The 24,636-nt window shown below is 35.1% G+C and overlaps 1 protein-coding gene across 2 annotated transcripts in view; it reads right to left on the bottom strand.

Annotated features, from left to right (window-relative positions):
* CNTN1 (contactin 1) overlaps positions 1-24,636 on the bottom strand; it is a gene marked incomplete at both ends in the record, with an annotated part of 158,478 nt that overhangs the window by 45,579 nt on the left and 88,263 nt on the right. For both annotated transcript variants that reach the window (XM_082635858.1, XM_082635859.1), the window contains 4 exons: positions 6,729-6,832; positions 9,097-9,331; positions 11,756-11,826; positions 20,621-20,770. In XM_082635858.1, the coding sequence (XP_082491984.1) occupies positions 6,729-6,832; positions 9,097-9,331; positions 11,756-11,826; positions 20,621-20,770 (560 nt within the window). The remainder of the gene's footprint in view (positions 1-6,728; positions 6,833-9,096; positions 9,332-11,755; positions 11,827-20,620; positions 20,771-24,636) is intronic.

Here is a 24,636-nt window from a genome sequence, read left to right as displayed (position 1 = left end):
TAATCTCTTTGGCTTTTCTGTCCTCTGACCAGAAGGATGGCTTCAGAACCGAGGAAGTGGAATATTACAAGTGGTTCCAAAGGCAGATCTCAGTTGGCAGAGAAAATACTTTATGAGGATGGGACCCTCCTTGTGAAGGCATGAGTTTCCTGGTGTTGAAAACATCCAGGCAGTGCCTACATTCATCTGAGAAGGAGGAAGACGGCCTATATTTTAGTGGAAATTTGAACTGTGTGACATGTAAGGCCTCTTCCACTGCATGACTGAAGAGAAATAAAATGAACATTTATATTCTAGTGAAATGCCAAGTACTAAAGTAGGATCATCTACGTGTATTATTTTCTCAACAAACCAATAATGGTAGTATTTAGCCTGTTTTATAGCAATCAAAACTGACGCCGCCGAGGCTCAGACATTTTTATGTGGATACTTGTTGACTGAGAGCACATTTTAAAATCTTCATTCATTATAACAACTTTTCTATACCGTTTAAAGAGGAGAAGATTTTTAACTAGACCATTTCTAAAAGACACTAAGTATTAAAATGAGGACTTAAAGTGACAAAATTTTTTGACATTTTACCCAAATTCCATGAGGCATTTTGGCAATACAAAAGGAAAGAACAAAATTTTCTTTAATTTACTCTTTGCACCTATATCTTACATGACCAATTATTTTATTCATCTGATTTTGACAGGGATCTATATTACACAGTCTCCATAGAAATTCACAATAAATTTAAGCAGTGACTTAGTTATGCCCTGGTAACTCGGGAACAGAGAGAGTTATTGAGTGTATCAAATAATCTCTGACTTTCTTATTTTAGAATATGAGATTTTTTACAGACACTTTTAGAGTATTTTAAACCTCTACTAATGAAAGCATCTGATACAAAATTATTTTGGTTGAATAATCTGTCTCTCCCTAATTTAAAGCATACCTTTATATTTAACTTGCAATGTTTTCAAAGAATTCTAAAATAAATAGTGGATAAGGGCTTCCCTGGTGGCGCAGTGGTTGAGAGTCCGCCTGCCAATGCAGGGGACACAGGTTCGTGCCCCGGTTCGGGAAGATCCCACATGCCGCGGAGCGGCTGGGCCCGTGAGCCATGGCCACTGAGCCTGCGCGTCTGGAGCCTGTGCTCTGCAACGGGAGAGGCCACAACAGTGAGAGGCCCGCGTACCGCAAAAAAACAAAAAACAAAAAACAGCAAGAAGGGGGCTTCTCTGGTGGCGCAGTGGTTGAGAGTCCACCTGCCAATGCAGGGGACACGGGTTCGTGCCCCGGTCCGGGAGGATCCCACATGCCGCGGAGCGGCTGGGCCCGTGAGCCATGGCCGCTGAGCCTGCGCGTCTGGAGCCTGTGCTCTGCAACGGGAGAGGCCACAACAGTGAGAGGCCCGCGTACCGCAAAAAAAAAAAAAAAAGAAAAAAAAATAGTGGATATATGTAAAATGTAGCATTATTATTATTATTATTTTCATCTGAACTAGGCACTGGCCATGCACTTAGAAATAATTTCCACATAGATAATTTGGACCACAGTGTTTGATCCCTGCAGTGAGTTGCCCGTTGTGGTGAAGAACGAATATTAATCTGTGAGAAAATTGTTTGGATTGAAGTGTTGAACCTGTAGTCATGGAGCAGATCAAATGCACTCCTTTTGATTAATCACTAGGGAGACCAAAAGGCAGGCTGGATGAACTAGTGGAAAAAAATAAATAAATGAAGCAGGTCCTGCTTTATGGACACTAGACCATAAATTCATTTTCACATGCTAGAGCAACATATAGTGTATTTATTTCTATTTAATGCTGTGGCATTATATAAATTTAACTCTTTATTTACATGTTCCTAAAATCTCCACAACACCCCATATCTAGTGTTAACTTATCTTAGTGCTTATTAAACAATTATGGAATTATCTCATTACTGGTCTCTACTATTGCTAGGTTATAAACTCCTTGAGGACAGGTGTTCATTATTTCTAATGCTGTGTACATAGGACTGCATTTGATGTATGACACTCATTCACTCATTGAACAAATATTTTCTGGGTATCTACTTTGTACCAGCTATGTGCTAGATGCTAGGAATATAGTAGTGAACCAAGCAAACATGTTTCAAAATGTTTAAGTTTACATAAAATTACTAATATATTTGATGGAATGACCTAAGTGTATAATTTTGTCCCAAGAAAATTTACTCTTTATAGCAGTATTGGGAAGCTGAAAAGAAAAGCCTCAGAAAAAGTGCTAAATCATATAACAAAGAATAATTATAATTTCCATACATTTATGAACTATAATAACACCACTTTTGTACAAAGATAATAGTTATATCCCTTCCGGGGAAAATTTAAGAAATTTGTAGGAAAAGCAGCTCTTTAATCTCATTTTCTCCAAAGAGGCTTAGAATAAAACCTGGATGTTACAATTATGGAAGTATTTAAAGATATTTAGTACTTTTGAAAATTAGGCTTGCTCCATTTTATTATTTTCTACTTCAGTAAACTTTTGTATCAGATTTCCAAACTTTCTTCTTCAAATTCCGAATTTTCTGGAAAAAATATCTTCTGACAGCTGAATATTCTTTTGTTGTGGATTTAATACAGTTTTTAGGAAAAAAAATCTAAATACGGTTATTTAAGTGAAAAATATCTAAAAAGATATTATATGATAACTTTACATTATCCAGATCCCGGACTAATTCAAGTATTAGTACATTCTATGGGTTAGGAATAGTAATAATATATATCACTCAAAATCGGTATTCTCACACTTCTTGGAACTTATTCAAAGTTCTTTTTTATTCTAGCCATTGGTGCAGGAACCAAACAATTGTATGTAGGCTTCAACCAGCTTCCCATAAGTACTACCAGTTAGCATTTTTCCTCTGCTATTGCTGCTAACTTCTCACTCCCTGTCTTGGGTCATCCTTGATGCTGCAGTGTGAACCTTGAACTGCAATCAATGCAGGGAGGGGAGGTGATGCCCCTGGGGACACTCTTAACCAATGGGGAATAGCAGTGGATGAACGCTTCCCCTTTCATTCTATGTGGGGTAATTCTCAACCACATTTATGAAGCTCCTTAAAGATCACAAGGGATGGAGTACCAGTGCCCACAGTGGTTGCCAACAAGATAAAGCATTTTTCTAACCTTCTCCTGTTCATATTGCTTTTTCCTCATATCTGCTCCCTGGGATCATATTTAAAACAAACAACAATAACAACAAAAACACTAACTTCTTCTATACCTGTGTGTCAGACTTTGCTTTGGGGAGATCCGGATGAAGATAGATCCCTTCTCCAAAATAAGAAAATACAGCACTTCCTAAATATGAGCTTATATTCACCATAATAATTTAACGTTTAAAGACATCTGTGTAAACTACTCAGGATGGTTAATCTTTTAAGATAATTGTGAAATCAATCATCTGCATTAATCTCCAATTCAGCTGCTAAGAGGTCTTGTATTTATTATTCCCGATAGAATATTTTGCTTGTTTTAATTAAGTGAATTCTTTACCTTCTGGGTGAGTAAACTAAGTCTTTTGTGGATTCCTGGGCAGGAGCCCAAATTTCTAATAAGACTTTGATAAGAAATACTTCTCGCATTCTTCTAGTTCACCTACACTGCAGGAAATTAAGATTAAAAGTGGGGAGCTCTTTAACTAGGCCAGGGGGGGAAAAGAATAAAACTTAAACTTTCTACAAGATACACTTTCAAACTAGAAGGGATTTTTTTAAACCCAATAGCCTGCAGTTCTCACTTGAAATGTCAGGAAATTAACCATGAGATGGGGTCAATCACACAGGACTTGGGCTTTTCCAACTTTTTTTAAATCTTTCTTTATTTATTAATGTCCTGCTTTTTTTCTCTGTTTCTTTATAACTTAGACCCATAGTACATTTTCATGGGAAGTGCAGTAGGATATTAGTTTTCTTAATCGTCTATCTTGTTAAACCATTGGCTTATTCCTTCATATTTAAAAATAGTAACAATAAACACATTATAGTGAGTCAAGCTTTTCCCCCATAAAGGGGCATTTTCTTACAGGAGAATAAATGTTACAGATTTTCGCTTTTAATCATTCATGCTTGTCTCTTTGATATTTAAGGATCTGTGTGAAAGACTTAAAGGCTTTTTAAAGAAAGAATAAATGGAAACAATAATTCTATGATTTATTTCCAACTTTTTTTTGTGGTACACGGGCCTCTAGCTGTTGTGGCCTCTCCCATTGCGGAGCACAGGCTCCGGAAGCGCAGGCTCAGTGGCCACGGCTCACGGGCCCAGCCGCTCCGCGGCATGTGGGATCCTCCCGGACCGGGGCACGAACCCGTGTCCCCCACATCGGCAGGCGGACTCTCAACCACTGCGCCACCAGGGAATCCCTTCCAACATTTTTAATTAACCATTCTCTGGAGAGGCAAAACCTAGGTTCAAGTCAGTTTATACCAATTATTACTCAGATAAATGTTTTTAACTTCAAGTTCTTCACCTTTAAAATGGAGAAATAATAGTGTTTATCTCCTGGGATTGTGCGGATTCAATACAATGAGCTTAATTAAATGTTTAACATCATAGGGCTCAACAAATATTATCATTCTTATCATTATTAACATTATCATCATTGGCATCATCATCATCATCATCATCATTGTCTTCAAATGTCCAATGATATAAAACAGGGAAAAGCGTTAAACACAGGTTATTTCATTTATTCCACACAACAGGATATGAGGCATTGATTACTCTCAGCTTTAAAAGTGAGGAAACTAGGGCCCAGAAAGTTTGAATAAATTTTCCACAAAGTTTCTAAGTGACAGAGCTGAGAGATAAACCCATGTCTGTTCAGCAGCAGAGCTCATAATTTTCTAGTATGGAGTTGCGAAACGTCAGAAATCTGTGAAACTAAACTTCTCCATGGCATACGGTTTTTGATCATTTGAGAAAATCTTAGCTATTAAGATTATTTTTTGCTATTTAATTGAGAATCCTCTACTTAGCTTATTCCGCATCAAGAACGTATATTCTGATTATTGTCTAAATTCACTGGTACCAGTGCATTGTTTCACATCTCATATTTCCTTTTTACTCTGCATGTCAGAAGTTATAAAATAGTCAACATATAATTCTCAGACAAAGAAAATATCTATTTCTGTGGCATGTTTTTAGCAAATAATAATATATCTTTAGCACTTTGAGTTAATGCATGGGTTATGTATTAAATAATCATTTTTTCTATTTTTTATTGCTTACAAATGAATAATATTAAAAAAGAAGAAATCCTATGTCCAAAATATGGCTTGAAAGCTCTAAATATTGATGTGTTCTCCTAAGATACCTCAGACTTATTTATTACAGGGCTTTCTAACATCTAGTGAATTTCTCTCTCTTTTTCATTTCCATTTCTTTTCTACCAGCTGCAAATGTAAGTTTAATAAGTTATGAATATTGGAACTTCACAGTCCACTCCTATAATTCCACTCTCTTGGTGACAACTTCAGCTGATCATTTGCAAAGATGATCTGAAAACACTTTGACGTCTACCCAAATCATAACCTATGATACCAAGAAAAAAAGCTTCCTGTTAGCTTGTGAGTTTAAAACTTAAAACCTTAGGCTGCTTTTGTGGTTCTACCTCAGAAACATGGTCTTGAGAAAGCCAGGTTACAGCACTTTATTTGAGCATACTTCATTATTTCTATCAGCACTCGGTGAATATTTCCTTAGTGACCACTCTTCTTGGCACTGAGAGCAAAACAGACAAAATCCTGCCCTCATGAAATGAATATTCCATGGACAGATGATGAAGCACAAGGACTGAGAGGGCAGCTCACCAGCCATGGCTCCAGAAGGCCACTCACTGTCCACTCACTGAATAAAAAAAAGGGAGTCTGTGATCTGGCAAAAAGCACTGAACTTTGAATCAGGACACCTGACGCTTTTCCTTGGTGCTAACTAAGGCCAGTTGTTGAATCCCTTTGGTATCCATTTTCTCATCTGCAAAGGTAGGATGATGTCAGTTCCTCTTAATTTTCACTCTTTGTGCTTAAAAATATGAGATGACTTCACTTTTCCTACAAAATCAAGTCTAAATTTCGTATTAAAGATCCCAGCAGAACTAGCTTCAATTCCCCAGGTCTTATTTCCATTGACTAAGAGAAGTCCTCCCCTATCCTTCTGGCTAAATACTACTACACTTTTAAGACTTATTTTGAAGGAAATTTCCTTTGAGACATTTTGAATGTTGTCAATTTCCTGCCTTCATAGATAACATAATGGGATACATATTTAGTATATTTAGAAGTGTTTCCTTTGGAGGGCTTTTTGGATGTGGAACTAATGAGTCAAATAGGGTAAAAAAAATTAAATTACCAAACTACCAATATGATTTCCCAAAAACTTGAGATTCACCGGCATTTTATGAGAATATTTGTTTCAAAAGATTGTGCTTAAGCCCGAGTGTTATTACCTTAGTTTTTATTTTGGCCAATTGTTTACCTACACACAGGACTCTACATCTTTTATAGATAAGTCAGTTGGGAACCCCTGCTTTACTCATAAGGTAGTTAATAAATGTCCAACATATTAAACACAGAGAATATAGTGTTAGTTGTCACATAAATCAGAAGGACACAGAACTTTGAGAGATGCAACATATTTGAAAAGGTATGCTGATAATTATGAGCAAGTGTATTTAGTTTGGTAAAAATTGAACTCACCTGATAGCTTTCCACTATTTTTTCTACAACATGCTCCCAATGAACAGATATCTCAGAAGATGATAAGACTTTTACGCCTACTGCTGTTGGGGCTTCACTGGGAGCTGAAATTTGATGAGAACATTAAATTCTTACAGAAGATGCTTATTTTGTGGTCATAAGTAATACATACACACATATTCATATACATGAATGTTAATACAGACAGATACATATACATACACATGTACACACACTTTTTACAAAATATGGAAATCCATAAGGATTTCTCTGATATCTGTGAGCAAGAACCATACTAATATTTTTGTATTTCTTTTAACTAGCCTGTTTATGAAAGCCTGTGGATGCAAATTAAAATTTATTATGTTTAGCTTATCAACTCTATACTGTCAAAGAGGAAATTTTGTATTTATTACAGAAAATTACTCATTACAATTAATTTTCAACTCTCTCACACTTTCTATTTAATATAAGCTAAAGATATACAGCAATATTTCCCTCTTTCTCTTTTATGTTTAAGCTAAGATCTTTTTTTTTTTTTAAGATCCTTTGAAACAAGTTGTGACATCTACCACTTGTGCTCAGTAAAGCCTTTATAAGTCTAATCGTCCAACTGGGCATCTAGTCAAATATGTATCAAAAGGCTCTGTTCAGTGAAAAAAAAAGTAATTTACATCCCTTACAAAATTTACACAAAGCAACTAAAGAAATCTTAGGCAGGAGTGATCAATTCTTATTGTCTTTTATTAACAAGCCATAATCCTCTTTTATGCTAAAATGTTCTGCACATGAACACTGTTGTCATTCCAAATCAAGGTAAATGTGTGGCACTGTGACTGATTTCTTAGTAGTAGCAGTGAAGATGAACACTTAAGTTTTGTCACATGCACGTTTTATGAGACTCATGAAACATTTAGGAAAGAAATGTAATTAAATTCAGATGGCCATAACCAAAGAGATGACAAGCATGGCTTTTGCCTGATTACTTTAGCATCGAGTAAAACAGTAAAAAAATATATCATATTGGGTGTGAAGGTAACTTGTAAAATGCTTTACACTTTCATTTTCTCTGTGAGATGTACTTAAGTTGTTCAAACTATTGAGTCAAGTTATCGTACTTCTGCCAAATCAGAATGAATGTAGATTAAATAGTCCTGAATTATTAACTTAGAAATTTCTACTTGTTATTCTTTCTATGTATTTAATTGAGCTAACTTTAGAAAAGTATGCACGTGTTTGTGTGTGTGTGTGTGTAAACATATATATGATTGCCTTTCATGTTTGTATTGAAAGTAAAGATCATGGGATAATTTGAATAGATATTAAATTTTTAACAAATATGAAAGCTAATAACTCTATGACTGAAGAGCATAAATTCTAAGGGATAGCTAAATGTTTATTGTGGACTAAAATTAGTGTAAATTGGGTAAATTAATAGATATTGTTTTTCCTCTAAGAGATCAGAAGAGTATTTCACATAGTTTTAAGTTTTAAAACCCTTCCATTTTTGCTTCTCACACATGTGCAAAGGGAAACTTGTCCAAGCACAAATGTGTTAGGTCAGAAGGCAACGAAAAACTCTATTTGCCTTTCTAGCCATTAATTATTTACATAATGCACGTTGAGTACAAAGGTATAATAAGGAAGTCTTACCTTTTTAAATAGGAAAATAAATAATAAAAACGTGTAGCAGCTTAAATGGGAAATCATAGAAATCAATGTAATTAAGTTTAATATAAAAATATGTATCATTTAGCAGAGATATATAAAGTCCTCCAGAAGCATGCTCAGTTCAGTTAAAGTTTCTAGAAAAACAAAGAGCCAGTATCTGTATTTTTTTTCCCCGAATAGCCTTTCAGATATCTTTTTTTCTTTCCAAGAAAAAATTTCAACTGGCTTTCTGACTCCTTTTTCATAGAATTATGCCTAAGTTCCCTTTAATGAAATTCTAGCATGCTACTGTAATGACAAAAGAAGTTACATAAATGATACAATACACAATTTTGAGTTAAAAGGAGAAATTTTATCCAAAAAAAAGTGTATGTTAAGATTCCATCAAGTCTGGAGAATTTCTGACTGCAAAATTATAATCAAGAGTCCAGGAACAGGGGTCTAAGCCAAGGATTTTAGTGGAGATTTCCTAACTACCATAAACATGATCTAAAGGATGAAAGAGATTTTGGCAATTTTCCTGTCATTTAAATAGGGAGATTGACATTTTAATTTGGCACAAAATTTACTAACTCATTTACTAAATGTGTGGTATCTTAAAAAGATCTTAATAAGTAGGCCCGAAAGACAGCAAAAAGAATGCCTACTGGAGAAACAGAATCCTTCATCAGGTCAGTGGGGTCTTTCTTTCACCTACCGTCTTGCGCGGAGTGGATGACAGCTGTGAGGCTGTATGGTCCATCTCCTTTGTTGTTGAAAGCTTTGACTTTGACTTGAAATGCAGTGGAAGGGCGCATGGTCTCATCTTTATGAACGTAGCGGCCAGTATCTGGGTTAGTAACTGTCACTTTTTTCCATTCTTCCCCATCAAATGGCTTAAATGCCACTATGTAACCAAAATTGTTGCCGTAGTGGTATTCTCTTGACAACGGCTGAATAGAAATTGAAGTATTTAATAGGTTTAAGTAATACGGTTAACATGGGGAAAATCCTATGCAAACAATAAATATGCTACATATGGAAGCATGCTTTCTGTAAAAACATTCTTAGTTCATAAGTGAGAGCTGCCTGAAAAAGCCAGGGCACAAATGTACTCCAACATGTGGTGACTTCATTTACCAAATTCGTTATTTCTGGAACACTCCACGGCGGCTCCCACTCTGGCCTTTTTTACCTTCAGTTCCTTCCTTCTAGGATGCTTTCCCATTTGTCAGAAGGTCCCTCTCTCACTTTCTTGAGGTTAAAAAGCCACTTGATGTTTTCCCTGACCACAGGTTCTGCCATTTCAAGACTCTTTCTGGAATAATCCATATAGAATCCCCCCCACTTTATTTTTTTCTCTTTAATACAATAATAATGATCTACACTACATATTTTACTTATTGTCTACTTTACTGTCTCTCTCCACTAGTATAACATAAGTTTCATGAGGGCAGGGTTATTGTCAGTTTCATTTACCTAGACTCTAGAACAAAGCCTCAAGTAGTATTTATTCAATGGACAAGTAAATGAATTTCTTTAGAGTTGAAAGGTTATGGTAAGATAGTTAACAATGCTCTGGAATATCTGTATTGTAACCAAGCAATAGAAACTGGTCAGAGGAAAAAGAATGCGAAAGGAGGAAGGGATAACATTGCACTCATCTGTAGGAGACTGGCTATGGGTTCCGTCTGACTCCAGTGCTGAAGTAAGAGCCCTGTTTTGCATTATTTTCTCAGAGTTATTATTACATAACAATTGCTCAATAAAGAAGTCTGTGTCAGCCCTAACAATCCATTATTTATAAATAGTGGCTCAAAGCAAGTTCTACTGAGTATCCATCATTTAGTCTTTTTTAGCCAATAAAGTAAATGTGCCCATTGTATATTGACTTTTTTTCACTAGAATATCAAAGTTACGTTGTCTTGAGGAAAAACCTTGAACTAAATACAACACAGTAGCTTGAATATCCATAGGTTAAACAGGAATGTCTGTAAATGTACAAAGTTCAAAGGGAAAATAAGTTGTTCTTGGTTGCACAATATAGAAATCCTGACGCATGATCACAAGGATGTACAAAATATGATTTTACATCATTAATAGAATATCCTAACATCCCCACCATAATTTAAACATTTTTTCTTATTGATAGTTCTATACTTAATTTTCGAATTTTAGTAGATCAGAATTAGCTACGGAGTTTTCAAAAATTAGTGATTCTCAGGCCCTAGTCTCAGAGAATTGATTTCAAATTTTTGAAATAGGAATTTCCAATTCTGAATTTTTTGACAAGCTCCTCATCTTATTGTGATGCATATACCTACCTACACAGTTTGAGAAAATCAAACCTAAAGAAAGGAGTAAGATGTTAAAATTTTTCCAATATCTTCAGTTTTGTGTGATACACTGGCACTAAAACTGACAAATCATTTGAGATTTGAATAAAGAAAAGGCAATTTTTTTCTAAATCTTACTTAAAAATGTGATTTAAATGCCAAGTATAAAATATGACTACAGAGCACAGAGTGAAGTCAATTTCTGCTAAATATCCATTTATTATATAAATCAATTTAACTCATGTAAAGAATAAAACCTGTCATTTTTCCTGTAGTTCTAAGAATCCTTTGGAGCCTTAGTTGTGTTCTTTGACTTTCTGCAGTGATTAAATACTAAAAATACGGATGCATAGAGCTATACAAAACATGTTACCTAGATAAATGTCAGATGTCTAATTCAGGCAAATCTATGTTACCAAAGCCTTTCCCACCCCCAGTATCTCTCTCACTTCAAAAATTCAGCTAAGATGCATTGTTTTCCGGACATTATAGTCTCTGAATAAAAGCTCCCCTTTGGGTCATAAAAATTTAATACAATGTTTTGGACACCTCAATAATAAGTCATTTGTGGGGACTTCTAAGACTGACTAATGACAGATTACACATGGTGATGAAAGTAAGTCTCAAGTGAGAAAGCAAGCTCCAATTTGAAAACAGATGCTGATACAAAAGATTTTTTAACTGAATCTTTGGAGTTTTGAAAGTCCAGAGCAAATGTTATGAATTGCACTTGGGTTACCAGGCCACAGTGAGTACAAAATATCTCTCTCTTGAATGAGACAGTTGAATGTTTGTTTAATCTTTAAACCTATGGATACTTTAGCATCAATAATCTGTTTTGGTATAAGAATTGCACTAAGCCATAGTAAGCCAGGTAAAATATGGCATGCATTTAAGAAAAAAATAATAATTTTAGTAATTTATTCTTGTTTGGGTTTGGGGCATTGTCTTTTATTTCAATTTATTTCAGGAAGCAAAATGGGTTTGAGATTAAGTATAGATAAAGCAGCCTATTAACATATGCAACTTCTTAGCACTTACCGCCCATGTTATGGTCAGTTCTCTGTTGCTTCCACCCCCACCTCCTACATCTGAAGGAGCCACATTAGGTGCTGAAACAAATAAACAAGTAAACAAAGCTACAAATGAGAGGCCCTGTAATTATTTTCTTATGTTAGAGTTCCTATTCACTTAGAAACTGTACATTTTTTCTTTCACCAGGAAAGACAAGCTGCACACATGATCCACTCAGATACACTAACAATGCCGCATAGTTGCTGTAATAATGTTTTACTGCCAAGAAAAGAATTGGTTCAGTGCCACAGGAAATGTACTAGTTTCCTTCAACAAAGTAGTGAAGCAAATTTGCCTTCCCATCTTTTTTTTTCTGTGTTCTTTTATTTAATATGGTTTTGAAAGATTAGATGTCCTTTATTGGGAAAATATTTCACAGCTAGCTTTGAACTCTATGACCTAACAACTCACTGTCGTGTTAGTTTTACGCCTCAATCTACAAATAACTGTTAACAAACAGTGCATGTGCATTAACATAGGATTATGCTTCCCTGAGATATTTGGAAACAGAAATCTAATGCTGTTCTTATGCTCTTATTTTCAATCCCTAAATCTCTTCTGGAACCCTGTCCCATCAGTGACTCCAGTTCTCACCTACTTCCATCTTTTTATATCATCCTTCTATTTTTCAGTCTCTACTGTAATGACTATCCTTTTCAGTCTCTCCAGCCTTAAAAATCATCCTGTAATACTGTTTTCCTCTTAATCTCACCCTTTCCTGTCACTGAACTGCAAAGAATGATATCTGACTATTTTTATACTTCACTCCATAATCACTTTTTAACAACCCATAATCTGTTTCCACTTTTTCATATTACTGAAATCACTCTCTCAAAAATCACAAAATTGCTTTTAACTACCAAGTGTGATGGCCTCTTTGCTTTTCTCTGAGTTATTCTCTCTCCTTGGAAGTCCTTCAAGGTGGGTGCTGTATCTTATCAGATTTGTATACTCTATCTTATTGTAGGATTTACCTTATTGGATTTGCATCTAATTGGAGTTGTACAGATAATACTAAAGCATAGTTTGTTCCTGCACTCCAGGCAGTTGGAGACCAGCTACCCAGCTACACAGGTGGAGACCATGTTTTTACTGAGACATACATTTTCCCACACAACCGCTGGGGCTCAGTCTGAAATATCATTCCCGGCTCTTTTAGCATTTTAAAGAACAGATGAAATGTCAGTTCTTCCATGATTCCCCAGATAGTCCTTCCCTAAAGGAAACAGTCACACCTTCTACAGAGTACTCAGTTACTGAATTACAGATCCTAGCAAGTAATTGTGATTCACAGATAAATACTTCAAAACTTCCTCTATGTTAGCCACGTAAATTCTTTGTTGAACTATGTACATTAATTGCACAGAAACAAACAAAATACAGGCTTTTCTTTATATCTATAAAACTATATGGTTTCCTTTCCTGATTAATAAATTAATGTGAAGTTTGAGAGATATTATTTTATTATTCTATTTTATTATTTATTATTAACTCTCACTACTTGAATGTTAGAAATTAAACTGAGTGCATGGGAATGTTAAAAGGTAATTTACTTGTAGCAGTTTAGATGAAATACATATTGAAGGCTGGGATATTAAAATACTGCTGGAAACCCTTTAAGCCCCATAACTCATATTCTGAGGTTAAAATTTTACATGCTATACAGAAACAAAGAACATGTCTTATAATCAATGAATAAATCAAATTTTGTGTTTAAGTACAAATATTGTGGTCACAGGCAAATAATTTCAAAAATAACTCTAGAATAATTTAATTTATTATATTGCAATTTGTTGAATCAAATATTGCCTTCATCAGGACAAGTATTATTTGTCAAAACATTTCACTATAATCTTTTTAATTATAATCAATATTAACCTCTGTTATTTAGAACAGAGCTAAAAATAGAGTATGTTTATATTAGAGTGAATATTTTCCCCATTTCATCACTTTTAGTTTCAGGTCTAACACACTTCAAATAAGTAATTCAAGATTATTTTGCTCTTCAAAGATCATCCATTGAGCTCACGATGCTGAAAATAAGACAAAACAAAAGCATAGAAATAAAGGTAGCTGTTTTTATTTTTTTTCTTTTTTGCGGTATGCGGGCCTCTCACTGCTGTGGCCTCTCCCATTGCGGAGCACAGGCTCCGGACGCGCAGGTTCAGCGGCCATGGCCCACGGGCCCAGCCGCTCCGCGGCATGTGGGATCTTCTCGGACTGGGGCACGAACCCGTGTCCCCTGCATCGGCAGGCAGACTCTCAACCACTGCACCACCAGGGAAGCCCTAGCTATATATCTTAATAGAGTGTTTTATATCTTACTTGGAATAATAGAGTGTTTTATATTTTAATTTCCTTCTTTAAGCTTTGAATGTTCATTTGTAGCTTTAGGAGCTAAGGGATATTTTTTCACAAGTGGAATTGGCATATAACCTACATATTTGACATGAATCTGAGTATGTAACTACTCTGTATTTGTATTCAGCCCTGCAGAAACAGGAGGACTTGGCCAAATACTGATTCCTTTCAGGGAAGTAAATCACCCTGAGCACAAGGAAGTTTACTTAACTTTAGGCTCCAGGGCATCTGACGTGAGCAAAATAGATTTTCTCTTAACAATAAATTATTAAAAAGAATTTAAACAAATATTTAGGAAAAATACAAAATTCTTGAATTAACAATGAATAAACAATTAAAGATAGTGAGGCTTTTAAACTTGTCTTTTTGCCATGATTTCAGTCTAATAATGATCCCTTAATGATGTTTATAGGAAGGTTTTCATATTTCAGTTGTAGATATAAAAAATATTTAAAAAGAAAATCAAGCCAATGTCATGATTATTCTTTCCTATGAAAAGAAACGGTTGCCAATTTTACTTGTAAATTTGAATGCTTAAATAATTTGCATATAAGTAACATTTGGGGCTTTGGCGTTTTATTTAACAATAAAACTGGCGTTTTATTTAACAATGTACAAACTGCCTTGTGACAAATCCTAAATTATAAAAATCATGGAGTATAGGAAGAAAGGCCCTTGACTTAAAATATATGGACTAGGGCTTCTCTGGTGGTGCAGTGGTTTGAGAGTCCACCTGCCGATGCAAGGGACACGGGTTCATGCCCTGGTCCGGGAAGATCCCACATCCCGCGGAGCGCCTGGGCCCGTGAGCCATGGCCGCTGAGCCTGCGTGTCCGGAGCCTGTGCTCCACAACGGGAGAGGCCACAACAGTGAGAGGCCCACGTACTGCAAAAATAAATAAATAAATAAACAAAATAAAATATATGGACTACTCAGTTTTTGTTAATTATTGCTTTCCATTTTCACAGAAATAAAGTTACCATGAATGTAGCTTCTCATTTCAATTTACATCAGAATTTCACTGTGATTCAAAACAAACTTTTTAGTAAGAGATTCAAAATGGTATGTAAATAATGCTCTAGGGTCTAGATAAACAAAGGGATTAAAGCCTTACATCTGCTTTTATTCTATCTATAAATATATTTTCTTTCTGAAGACATTAATAAAATCAAATGAACTGTATAATATTTGGATATTCAAATGAGTTCTTCATAATTCTTATGATCTCCTGCTCTGATGGTGGACCAGATTGCTAACATTCTTTATGCATCTACCATGTTAAATTGATGCTCTTCCCAGGTAAAAATTATATAGAGTCTGAAATAGTTCACAAAAACATTAATGTCTTTAGATCTTATCAGGCCAAAATTGTAGTTTGCTTATTAATCTAGACTTTGTTCTCAAACAGGAAAGTTAAATGGGCGTAGCAGAGTAAATCCGTTAACTGTTCAATAGAATGATAGTCTAAAGACAAGTCATCTGGGGGAATGTTTAGATGGGCAGAAAAGAATGCTACAAACTGAAATAAGCATGATGCCTAGTAAATTTATTATAAAGAACCCAAACCGATTATGGATTTTTCACTTAAGTGAAAGAATGAACACTTCCTAGTTTATCTCAGTGTATTAAAAACAAAAGCATCTAATGCATATGTTAACATTGTTTCAAACAAAACAAATTATATTTGGTAATATATTTTTCTAAATTTTAATATTCAAATATCACAGTAGCTTTAATCACTACTTTTAATTATCCTCTATTAACTTACAATTGCAAGAACCATCCTCTTTCCCTTCCTGTTCCTCTCTTTTCCTTCTATAAATAATTTTAAGTACCAATTATAGACACTGTGTTGTGTTAAGCACTAAAGTTAACAATGTGAATAAAATCTGATTACGATCCTGAAGACGCTAGTGTAGTAAAATTAAATATGTACAACTGGTTTTAATTCAATGTGTTAAATATCCCCAATGTGTTAAAAATCCCTAGTAGAAGTTGGCTGGATGAATGGATGAATGAATGAATGAATAAAAGTCCCAGTTTATTAAAAGACTCATCTAGAACTTAGAAATGATTTTTACATATCATACCTAATTGGATACTCAGGTCAGCACTTTAAAATAAATATACAGAAAAGTAGCATTATTCTCTTTTTACAAAAAAGGTGAATGAGTCCCAAAAGTAGTCAGTTAACTAGCCCAGGTCACACTACTCACATGTAGAGAAGCTGCAACTTTACCTCAGGCCTCCTGATGGCTTAAAAATCTACACTCTTTGCTTCTTAAAAAAAAAAAAAAAAAAAAAAAAAAAAAAAAAAGATTTTTCTATTACATAACTAGTGACATCTACTAACTTTAACATAGCACCTTACTAGCTATAAAACATGTTCTTAGCACCATCCTCCTCCTTTATCAAACATATCTAAAAAATAAAAAAAATAAAAATAAATGGCACAGCCGAATAGCTTCATTAGACATGAAATTAAAGCTCTCTACATAGTATGAAAGTGCTGATTACAGTGTTATGTTACTTTTTCTCTTTTTCCTTCTTAGTTTGATCTGGCAAATAAATAGCAAAGTTGTCAAAACAAACCTGAATGTATCATTTTAGGATATCGACTTACCAACTGCACCTGCAGAGCTATTAGCTATGGGGGTATATCTTACAATGACACATCACTTTGAAGGATGCTTCTGTTATCTCTTATTTACAGTCAAAATTAAATGGGTTACAATGATTACAAACACATCTTCTAATTCTTCATTTGGGGCCATCCATTTTATAATGCACCTGTCTGAAACCAAAGAATATACCCAACTGTGCCTGGCAATCTTAAAATTAAGTAATTAGACAGATAAGGGCATATGCCACACTAGATAATGTCCTGTCTTTCAATCAGTATAATGAGGCACAGGAGCAACTTTTCCATCAAATGGGAACCAGCCTTTATCCCACATAACATATGCTGGCATCTCTTAGAGAGTTGTTATAATGGTACATGACAGGACAAACATCCCCCTGTTTCAGAAAGTATTTTTATTTTTTTGTAAGGATAAAAAATATAAATGTCCAATTTTATGAATATTCAATTTTTCAAAAACAGGATGAAATGAAAAACAGAAATTAAAGAGAAAGTCTGTTGGATTGGACTGTATTAAATATAAAATTTATTCCTTAAGATGATTAAAATTACATGAAATTGTATGATCCTCTTTTATGTTAATAACAATGGAAATATATTGCCAAAAAAGGTGATTTATTAGAGTAGACAGTATTTTCTTATAAGCATATTAAAGCTTAAAATGAGCATTAATGGCATAATAAAAATTTTATTCAGCAAATATTTTGCACTAGACAGCACTAACTTTGCTTTATTTACATGTTTTAATCATAAAAAAATTCATAAGATAAATAATTTCCACTTAGAGATGAGAAACCTGAGGCTCAGAGAGGTTAAGTAACATGCCTCTAATCACAGAGTTTTAAATGATGGAACCAGTATTCTACTAAAGGATCAGTGTCCCAGAGCTTTAATGCTGCATATTGCCCTCCTAGAAAATTATTTAGGAATGAAGCTTTTAGAATTGCAAAGCCCTGAATTTGAATCCTAGCTCTGCTTCACATTAACCAAGTGTAATCTTGACTTCTTTGTCTGTAAAATTAGGAAAAATAATACCAGTTGCATAAAGTTATTGTGGGAATTAAGTGGAGCAATGCAAGTAGAGTTTAGCACTCTGTGATAACATACAGCAAGTGCATAAATGATAGTAGCCATAAAACTTGATTAATAAAGGATCCAAAAATATTTTCTTATGAAAGGTTAACAAATGCATTAGAGGTTATAGGATTTATTTTTTCACAATTGAAAGGAAGGCATCATCTTATTATATCACGATTGGGCCACATCTTGCATTGTGAATAAGACCGTTATCACTTCATATGTTTGTTTTGTGTCTGAAGGCTTTTAAGAGAAATTATTTTCCAAGTACACTAGAGAGAGAATTAATTCCTTAACAAAATACCATTTGAGCAAACATGTTAGAGGTCATGCTTAATGAAGGTGATCCCAAAAGTTGTTAGTTGAAAGTAACAACCTTACCAAAATTTTAGGTTTGATATCACTAAAACAAATTTTTCCCAGCATTTCTAAAGATAAGAAGACATTAAGGTTGGAAAGTCATCAGAGTTACATACAAACTACAGGTAGCAAGCACATCAAAAAGTATTCTTATCTCCTAAATATGATACTAAATATAAATTATATTTATAGATTCACAGATGAAAGAATCAGATTGGATCTTTCTTTCTGAAACATGTTTTGCTGTTGTTGTTCTTAAAAACATATTTAATTTAATCAAATATACACTGAGACTTAAAAAAAAATCCAAGTTCTTATAATTCTGTCCAGACGATCAACCAAAGTATACTAAAGCAATCGTTTTTGAAATAAATAATACATAATTTTTTGGTAACAGAGTTCCTACAATTTTTTGGTAACAGAGGAGAGGGTCAACTCCTATCATCAATGCCAGAGAAAGTATCTTCCCTCCCCATGAACAATGTTGTTTTTGGATCAGAAATAATTCATATTGTAATAGTCAACAGATCACAGAAAATTAATCAAGCTCATTGAGATAAAAAAGGCCTATATCTGAGATAAGCATGTTATAATTTTTAACTGAAATAAGTTTGCTTAGACCAACTTAATCATTTGATATTTTTGCAATTTTATTTTGAAAATGAATACTTGTTATATCAAAGCAAGTGCATGATCTCTCAGCATGAATTATGTGGTTGAAACCACCAGTCAGATAATGTGCCAGTTCCTTTTTATTTTTGTTTTTCAAGAAAGGGCAACTGTGTTCAGTCCATCACACAGAAACTTCTATTACAAACATAGGAGGCTCTAGGGAATAATCAAAACCAAACAAACACAAGGATCCTGGGTATGTGGTATCTGTGTTCTCTAAAGCTGCAACATATATTACCTCCGTATCCTAATGAGATTTCTGTGAGGCAGAGAAAAAGGAACAATCGTGTTCATTTCACAGGTGGATATACTAAAAACAAAAAAACGGTGTTTAAGTCATATCTAGCTCTGTAACTGAAAATGAAATATGAGCTTCTATTAGAACGCAAAAATAAAGGCTCATATAAATGGCTGTGTGTTTAGGAGTCCTGCTTGAGAAAAAACCTTTAAGAGAGAAAGTTGAATGTATCAGGTCTATGTTTAATTCTGAATCTTGCAAGTAGTTATATTAACCTAGGTAAACTGTTTAGTGTTTCGGAGTCTATTGCCTATTAATGAGCATTGGATTGTAATACCTACCTCAAAATATTATTGTGAGGATTAACTGAAAAATATCTGAAAATGCTCAGCACAAATCAGTATTTTAGTGTTTCTGTTCTTCCTTTATTACAGAATCATCAGTTTTATCTGATAAATTACATGAAATTACATGAAACTTTAAGAGATCGTTTGTTGATGGCAGTCTCTGTTAATAACTTGGCTTTAAAAACCAAAGACAGTACAATTCATAATTCTATTTAGAAGTTAGACCAAGGAATTGACGTAGCCAGAAATGTGGATAAGTGATATTAAGATATCACAGCAGAATTTTAATGTCATTCTGTCATCCATTTAAAATATTTTCCCCCAAATAAAGCACTGAAGTTTGGCAAGGCGCAGTAAAAGTAAACAAACTCAGAGAGTCTACAAAACATTTTCTTTTTCATAGACAGGGAATAATAAAGAAGAGTTATTATTAGAATAAGAACAATGTTTTTGCCTAGAAATTCAAGGGAGAAGGAAAACAGAGTGGGGTATTTCTTGTATAAAAGGCTATTAAAATGGAGTTGGTATTCAGCATAAAAATGTGAACCTAAATTGGAAGAATAGCCATAGTTGAGCTGTGATAAAAGAGCACATTTAGAGTGACACCTAATATTAAAAGAACACATTATAGCTATTTCTGAGATGTTCTGACTCCCCAGGTGGTATAGATCCATCACATTCCCTCCTTGCCAGGCTCACCCTACTCTCCGGCCCATACCCTCCATCCATGTGGCTGTTCGGTTATCCATGTCTTTGAGAGATAAGACAAATTGTGAGTCTTCTAAATCATGGAATCTGCTTAACCACGACTCTGCCCGGTTAAGATTCAAAATTTATATTAAAGTTTATATTCTAAACACCAACTTCATTTAAGTGGTGTTCAGTGGATCATATAGTTGCCTCTATTTACCTCTTTTCCATTAATCATGTAAGAATATTCTAAAGCTTTATATTTTCTCTTTTGGTTTTTGACTGTCTTGACACAGAATGCACACACCTGTGTGAGATATATATACACACATTTTTTAGATAAATTACTTACCTCAGAGAATTATTTCCAAATACATTCACTTATATGCTAAAGTGTCACTGAATTTATAAACGTTTTAAATTTTAAAAAGTTTCTTCTACATACCAGCACCATCTGTTTTAATTTTGCTTGATGGTATACTGGGCTCTCCTATACCCAATGTATTGGTTGCTAGCACACGAAATTCATATTCCATCCACGGGATTAAATCCACTGCTCTTGCTGCCTCCATATTTCCTTCAATAATTGGGGGATCTAAATAAAATAAATATTAAATAGAGAATATTAGTTGAATAACATAATTCTTATAATTCTCTGTTTTTATTTTACTGTTTTGAGAAAATGGCACATGTTCCATTGAGTTGAAATAAAAATAAAAAGTAGGAATGACAAAATGTTAAGTTCAAGGGAGTGAGAGGAGAGGTCCTTAATAGATAACACGTTAGAAAGAGAGGCACATGGATCATTTATTTATTAAGTACCGGGTGGGAGCACTGAGATTCTGCATTTTTAACCAGCTCCCACCTCTTGCTTCTTCTGCTCGTCCACTGGCTACAACCCAAACAGCGAGGGGCTGTATTCTGAAGACAGAATCCAGAAAGATTTCTTGAGGCAAAGGTACAACATGTGCAGTTAAAATTTTTATGGACTGCCACTGATGTAGTGTATGGGTAGTGAATGATTTATTACTAGGGTACCTGTATGTTTATACTTTTTTTAATTAGCTTTTTAGATTTATACCCAAATCATTTGGGGCACTGATAATAAAGGTTATAATAATTCATTCAGATTTATTAAGTATTTCTCAGAATTGATGCTACTAGATACTAGCAGGAAAATTATAACTTAGGGGTAAGATACATTCAAGATTGCTTATTTAATTGAGTTATGATAAAACATACAACCAAGGCAGGACTATACATTATTTTAAGCTCTCCTAAAATATTCTCACATGTGTTTTAAATAATTAACCTACACATACATATGCATGTAAATACCTGTACATCACTTATTGGAAAATGTGTTCCCTTAGGCTTATATATGACTTATTGTATTACTTAAGGAATTTTTATCTGGCACTGCAAACCATGAATAAATAGCTTTTTAAGATGTTGTACCCATCGTCACAATAAATGTTAAGCATCTCAGTGCCCAGTTTCTACTTTTAGACAAATTCCTAATGGCTCAGACTATCCCATGCCTCACACTGTCATGTGTGGCATGTGTGGTATAACTCTCCGAGGCACTAATTTTGCCATCCAGTCTCTTATTTTGTTAAGAATTTGTTTTATATATTTGACATATATTTTTGACTTTCTGATTAAAAGTTTGGCTTTCCTTCTCTTCTGTTTTAATTCTGCCTCTTTATCTCCTGTTTTCTCTACCCCTTCCTCACACCAAATTGGGATTTGTTTGTCTTACTTCATGTGCATAGGAGTTATTTTAGGTAATTGGAAGAGGGAAGATGAAGTTTTGATTTGCCAAGGACTCTTCATGGAGAAAAGGAAAACACAGAGCTGGTTGTTATGACACTGGGTAGAGTGGCCCCCTTCTTCACTAAATACCTTTTTATGATTTTGAGCCTCCTATAGAAGGAGCCATTGTAGTGGGTTGAATGGTGACTCCCCCCACACAAGAGATATATCTATGTTCAAATCACCAGAACCTATGAATGTGACCTTATTTGGAAAAAGGGTCTTTTAGACCATTTTAATTTTAAGACAAATTAAGTTAAGAATTTTTGGATAAGATATCCTGGATTAACTAGATGGGCCCTAAATCCAATGACAAGTGTCCTTATAAAAGAAACACAGCAGAGACATATAGGAGAGTGAAATGTGACCACAAAGGCAGAAATTAAAGTGATGCAGCCACAAGCCAAGGAGTATTTGTAGCCTCTGGAAGCTAGAAGAGGCAAGGAATGGGTTGTTCCCTGGGATCCTTGGAGAAGGTGCAGCCCTGTCAACACCTTAGTTTTGTACTTCTGTTGTTTCAAATCATCAGATCTGTGGTAATGTGTTATGACAGACATAAGGAATTAATACAGAGGTTTAGAGGCTGAAGCTGATGGAAATATTTGTGAGTTTGTGAGTCCGGGGTGTCCAAGTAAAAAAGTATAATAGAAGGGTCAAGGAGGCAGTCTGATCCTCTCTCCTGCTTCTTATGCTGCAAAACCCCAGCACCATTTAAATGCTTGAAGAATGGAAATGCGGGAACCATTCTAAAGGGTCCCTCTTGGCAAGGGCATGGTGTTCTCACGATGGTAAAGGCTACCCTGGGGCTTTTCCAATCAGCTGGGCAGTCAACATGTAGGGGCAGGTGAAGGCTGGGTCAGACAGGAAGAGGCAGATGGATGTGCAGTGAAAACTGCAGCTGATAGACTGATTCTGAGCATGTATGAGGATCCAGTATGAAAATATCTCCAAACAAATGGAAGATCAGGAATGTGTTCAAAGAGTAGAAATTAATACTTTACTACAGAAAACATTTGGAAGAATGAGGAGAGATAAAGAAAAGTCAACTGGAGTCATTTTAGGGTAGGTTTTAGATTCCAGATGAGGAGTAAGTCCTGTGACTAAATGAAGTCTGAGATGAAGAAAGGAAGAAGAATAGGCAGAAAGCCTTGGAGTTACAACCATGAGAAGACAGACCTCAGTGGGAAACCCTTGACCCAGTGATGCAAACAACTTTCAAAAGGGGAAGCTGGAAGTGGATGTTAGGAAGATGGACTTCCAAAATGTACCTTCTGAATGATTAAGGAAGGAATTTGATATCTATAAGTTAATAATATAGTCTACAAGGATAGCTAACAGTTGTGAACACCTCTCTTTTTAGAACAAAACCAATTATGATCACATTACACATTAATATCAGTACCTATGAGAAGATAAGTATCTAAAACAAATAAGTTTTTGCCATATCTTTATAATACCCCCTCTATAAAACCATTTATATAGGGCTTCCCTGGTGGTGCAGTGGTTGGCAGTCCACATGCCGATGCAGGCAACATGGGTTCGTGCCCCGGTCCGGGAAGATCCCACATGTTGCGGAGTGGCTGGGCCCATGAGCCATGGCCGTTGAGCCTGTGCGTCTGGAGCCTGTGATCCGCAACGGGAGAGTCCACAACAGTGAGAGGCCCGCATATCGCAAAAACAAACAAACAAAAAACATTTATATAGGTAATAGGGCTAACTTAGCAAAAAATGGCTAATGCCAATCATTTTAGAAAAATGTATTTAGGATTAAAAATGGCTCTGTATCTGGCCTGCTTTCCTTCCCCAGAGGGGGACAGGACTTTGGATGCATACCACATCATAAGAACAGGGTTTAAAAGTTTGCTCTCTAACTTTTTTCCAGTCCAATCTTGAGCTCAGTAGCCCATATCACCACTTTACAACTTGAACTTCAAGACCGGCTATGTCCATACCAGGCCACACCTATAATATGTCTCTATGTCCCCCCTTGTTTGTTCCTGGTTATTATTTATGGACATGCATATGTTTCTTTTACTTCTTAGTCATGTTTGGGAACCACTCAGTGCCAGGTACACCTAGAATGATGTTTTGTAAGTAGAAGTACTTAATAAATATTTGTATAAATTATAAGTAAACTACAAATACAAAAGTTGTGCTTATTTAGAGTCGACAATGTCTTAATGCAAGAAGCACAATTGTGTGTGTAACTTTATTGTCTCCTTCAACCCTGAATCAGGCAGGCAACTGGTAGAAGAAAAGAGGACACCCTATTACCTTGTCCCACCACAAAATAGCCACGCTCTATGGCTCTTATGTCTGTATTTAGCTCATAAATCATCCTGCCTTGTCTAAAGCAGAGGGTAGACCTCATCTCCATCCTCCTAAGCTCTCTCCCACCCTCTTTAACTCTGACTTGATCCTTTTCAATTTCTCTCTTCCACTGCTACTGTGTTTTACCTCTAGTACTCATTTTTATTTATTTTATTCTGAGCCCTAAATGTCCCTATAAAAGGATTTGTACCTTCTCCAACCCCTTCAGCCCTGGTAGGGACTATTGGATGGATTTTATTTTTCCAAAACCACCCACATAGATAGGTTGTAAGCAAAGGTCATCTTTGCTTTGGAAAGAGATTCTTGCTCCAAGCC

The sequence above is a fragment of the Mesoplodon mirus genome (genome assembly GCF_964341445.2).
Source record: "Mesoplodon mirus genome assembly, chromosome: 11".
Classification (NCBI taxonomy): Eukaryota; Metazoa; Chordata; class Mammalia; order Artiodactyla; family Ziphiidae; genus Mesoplodon; species Mesoplodon mirus.
The sequence above is the reverse complement of the archived record's forward strand: the minus strand, read 5'-3'. Positions and strand labels throughout refer to the sequence as shown.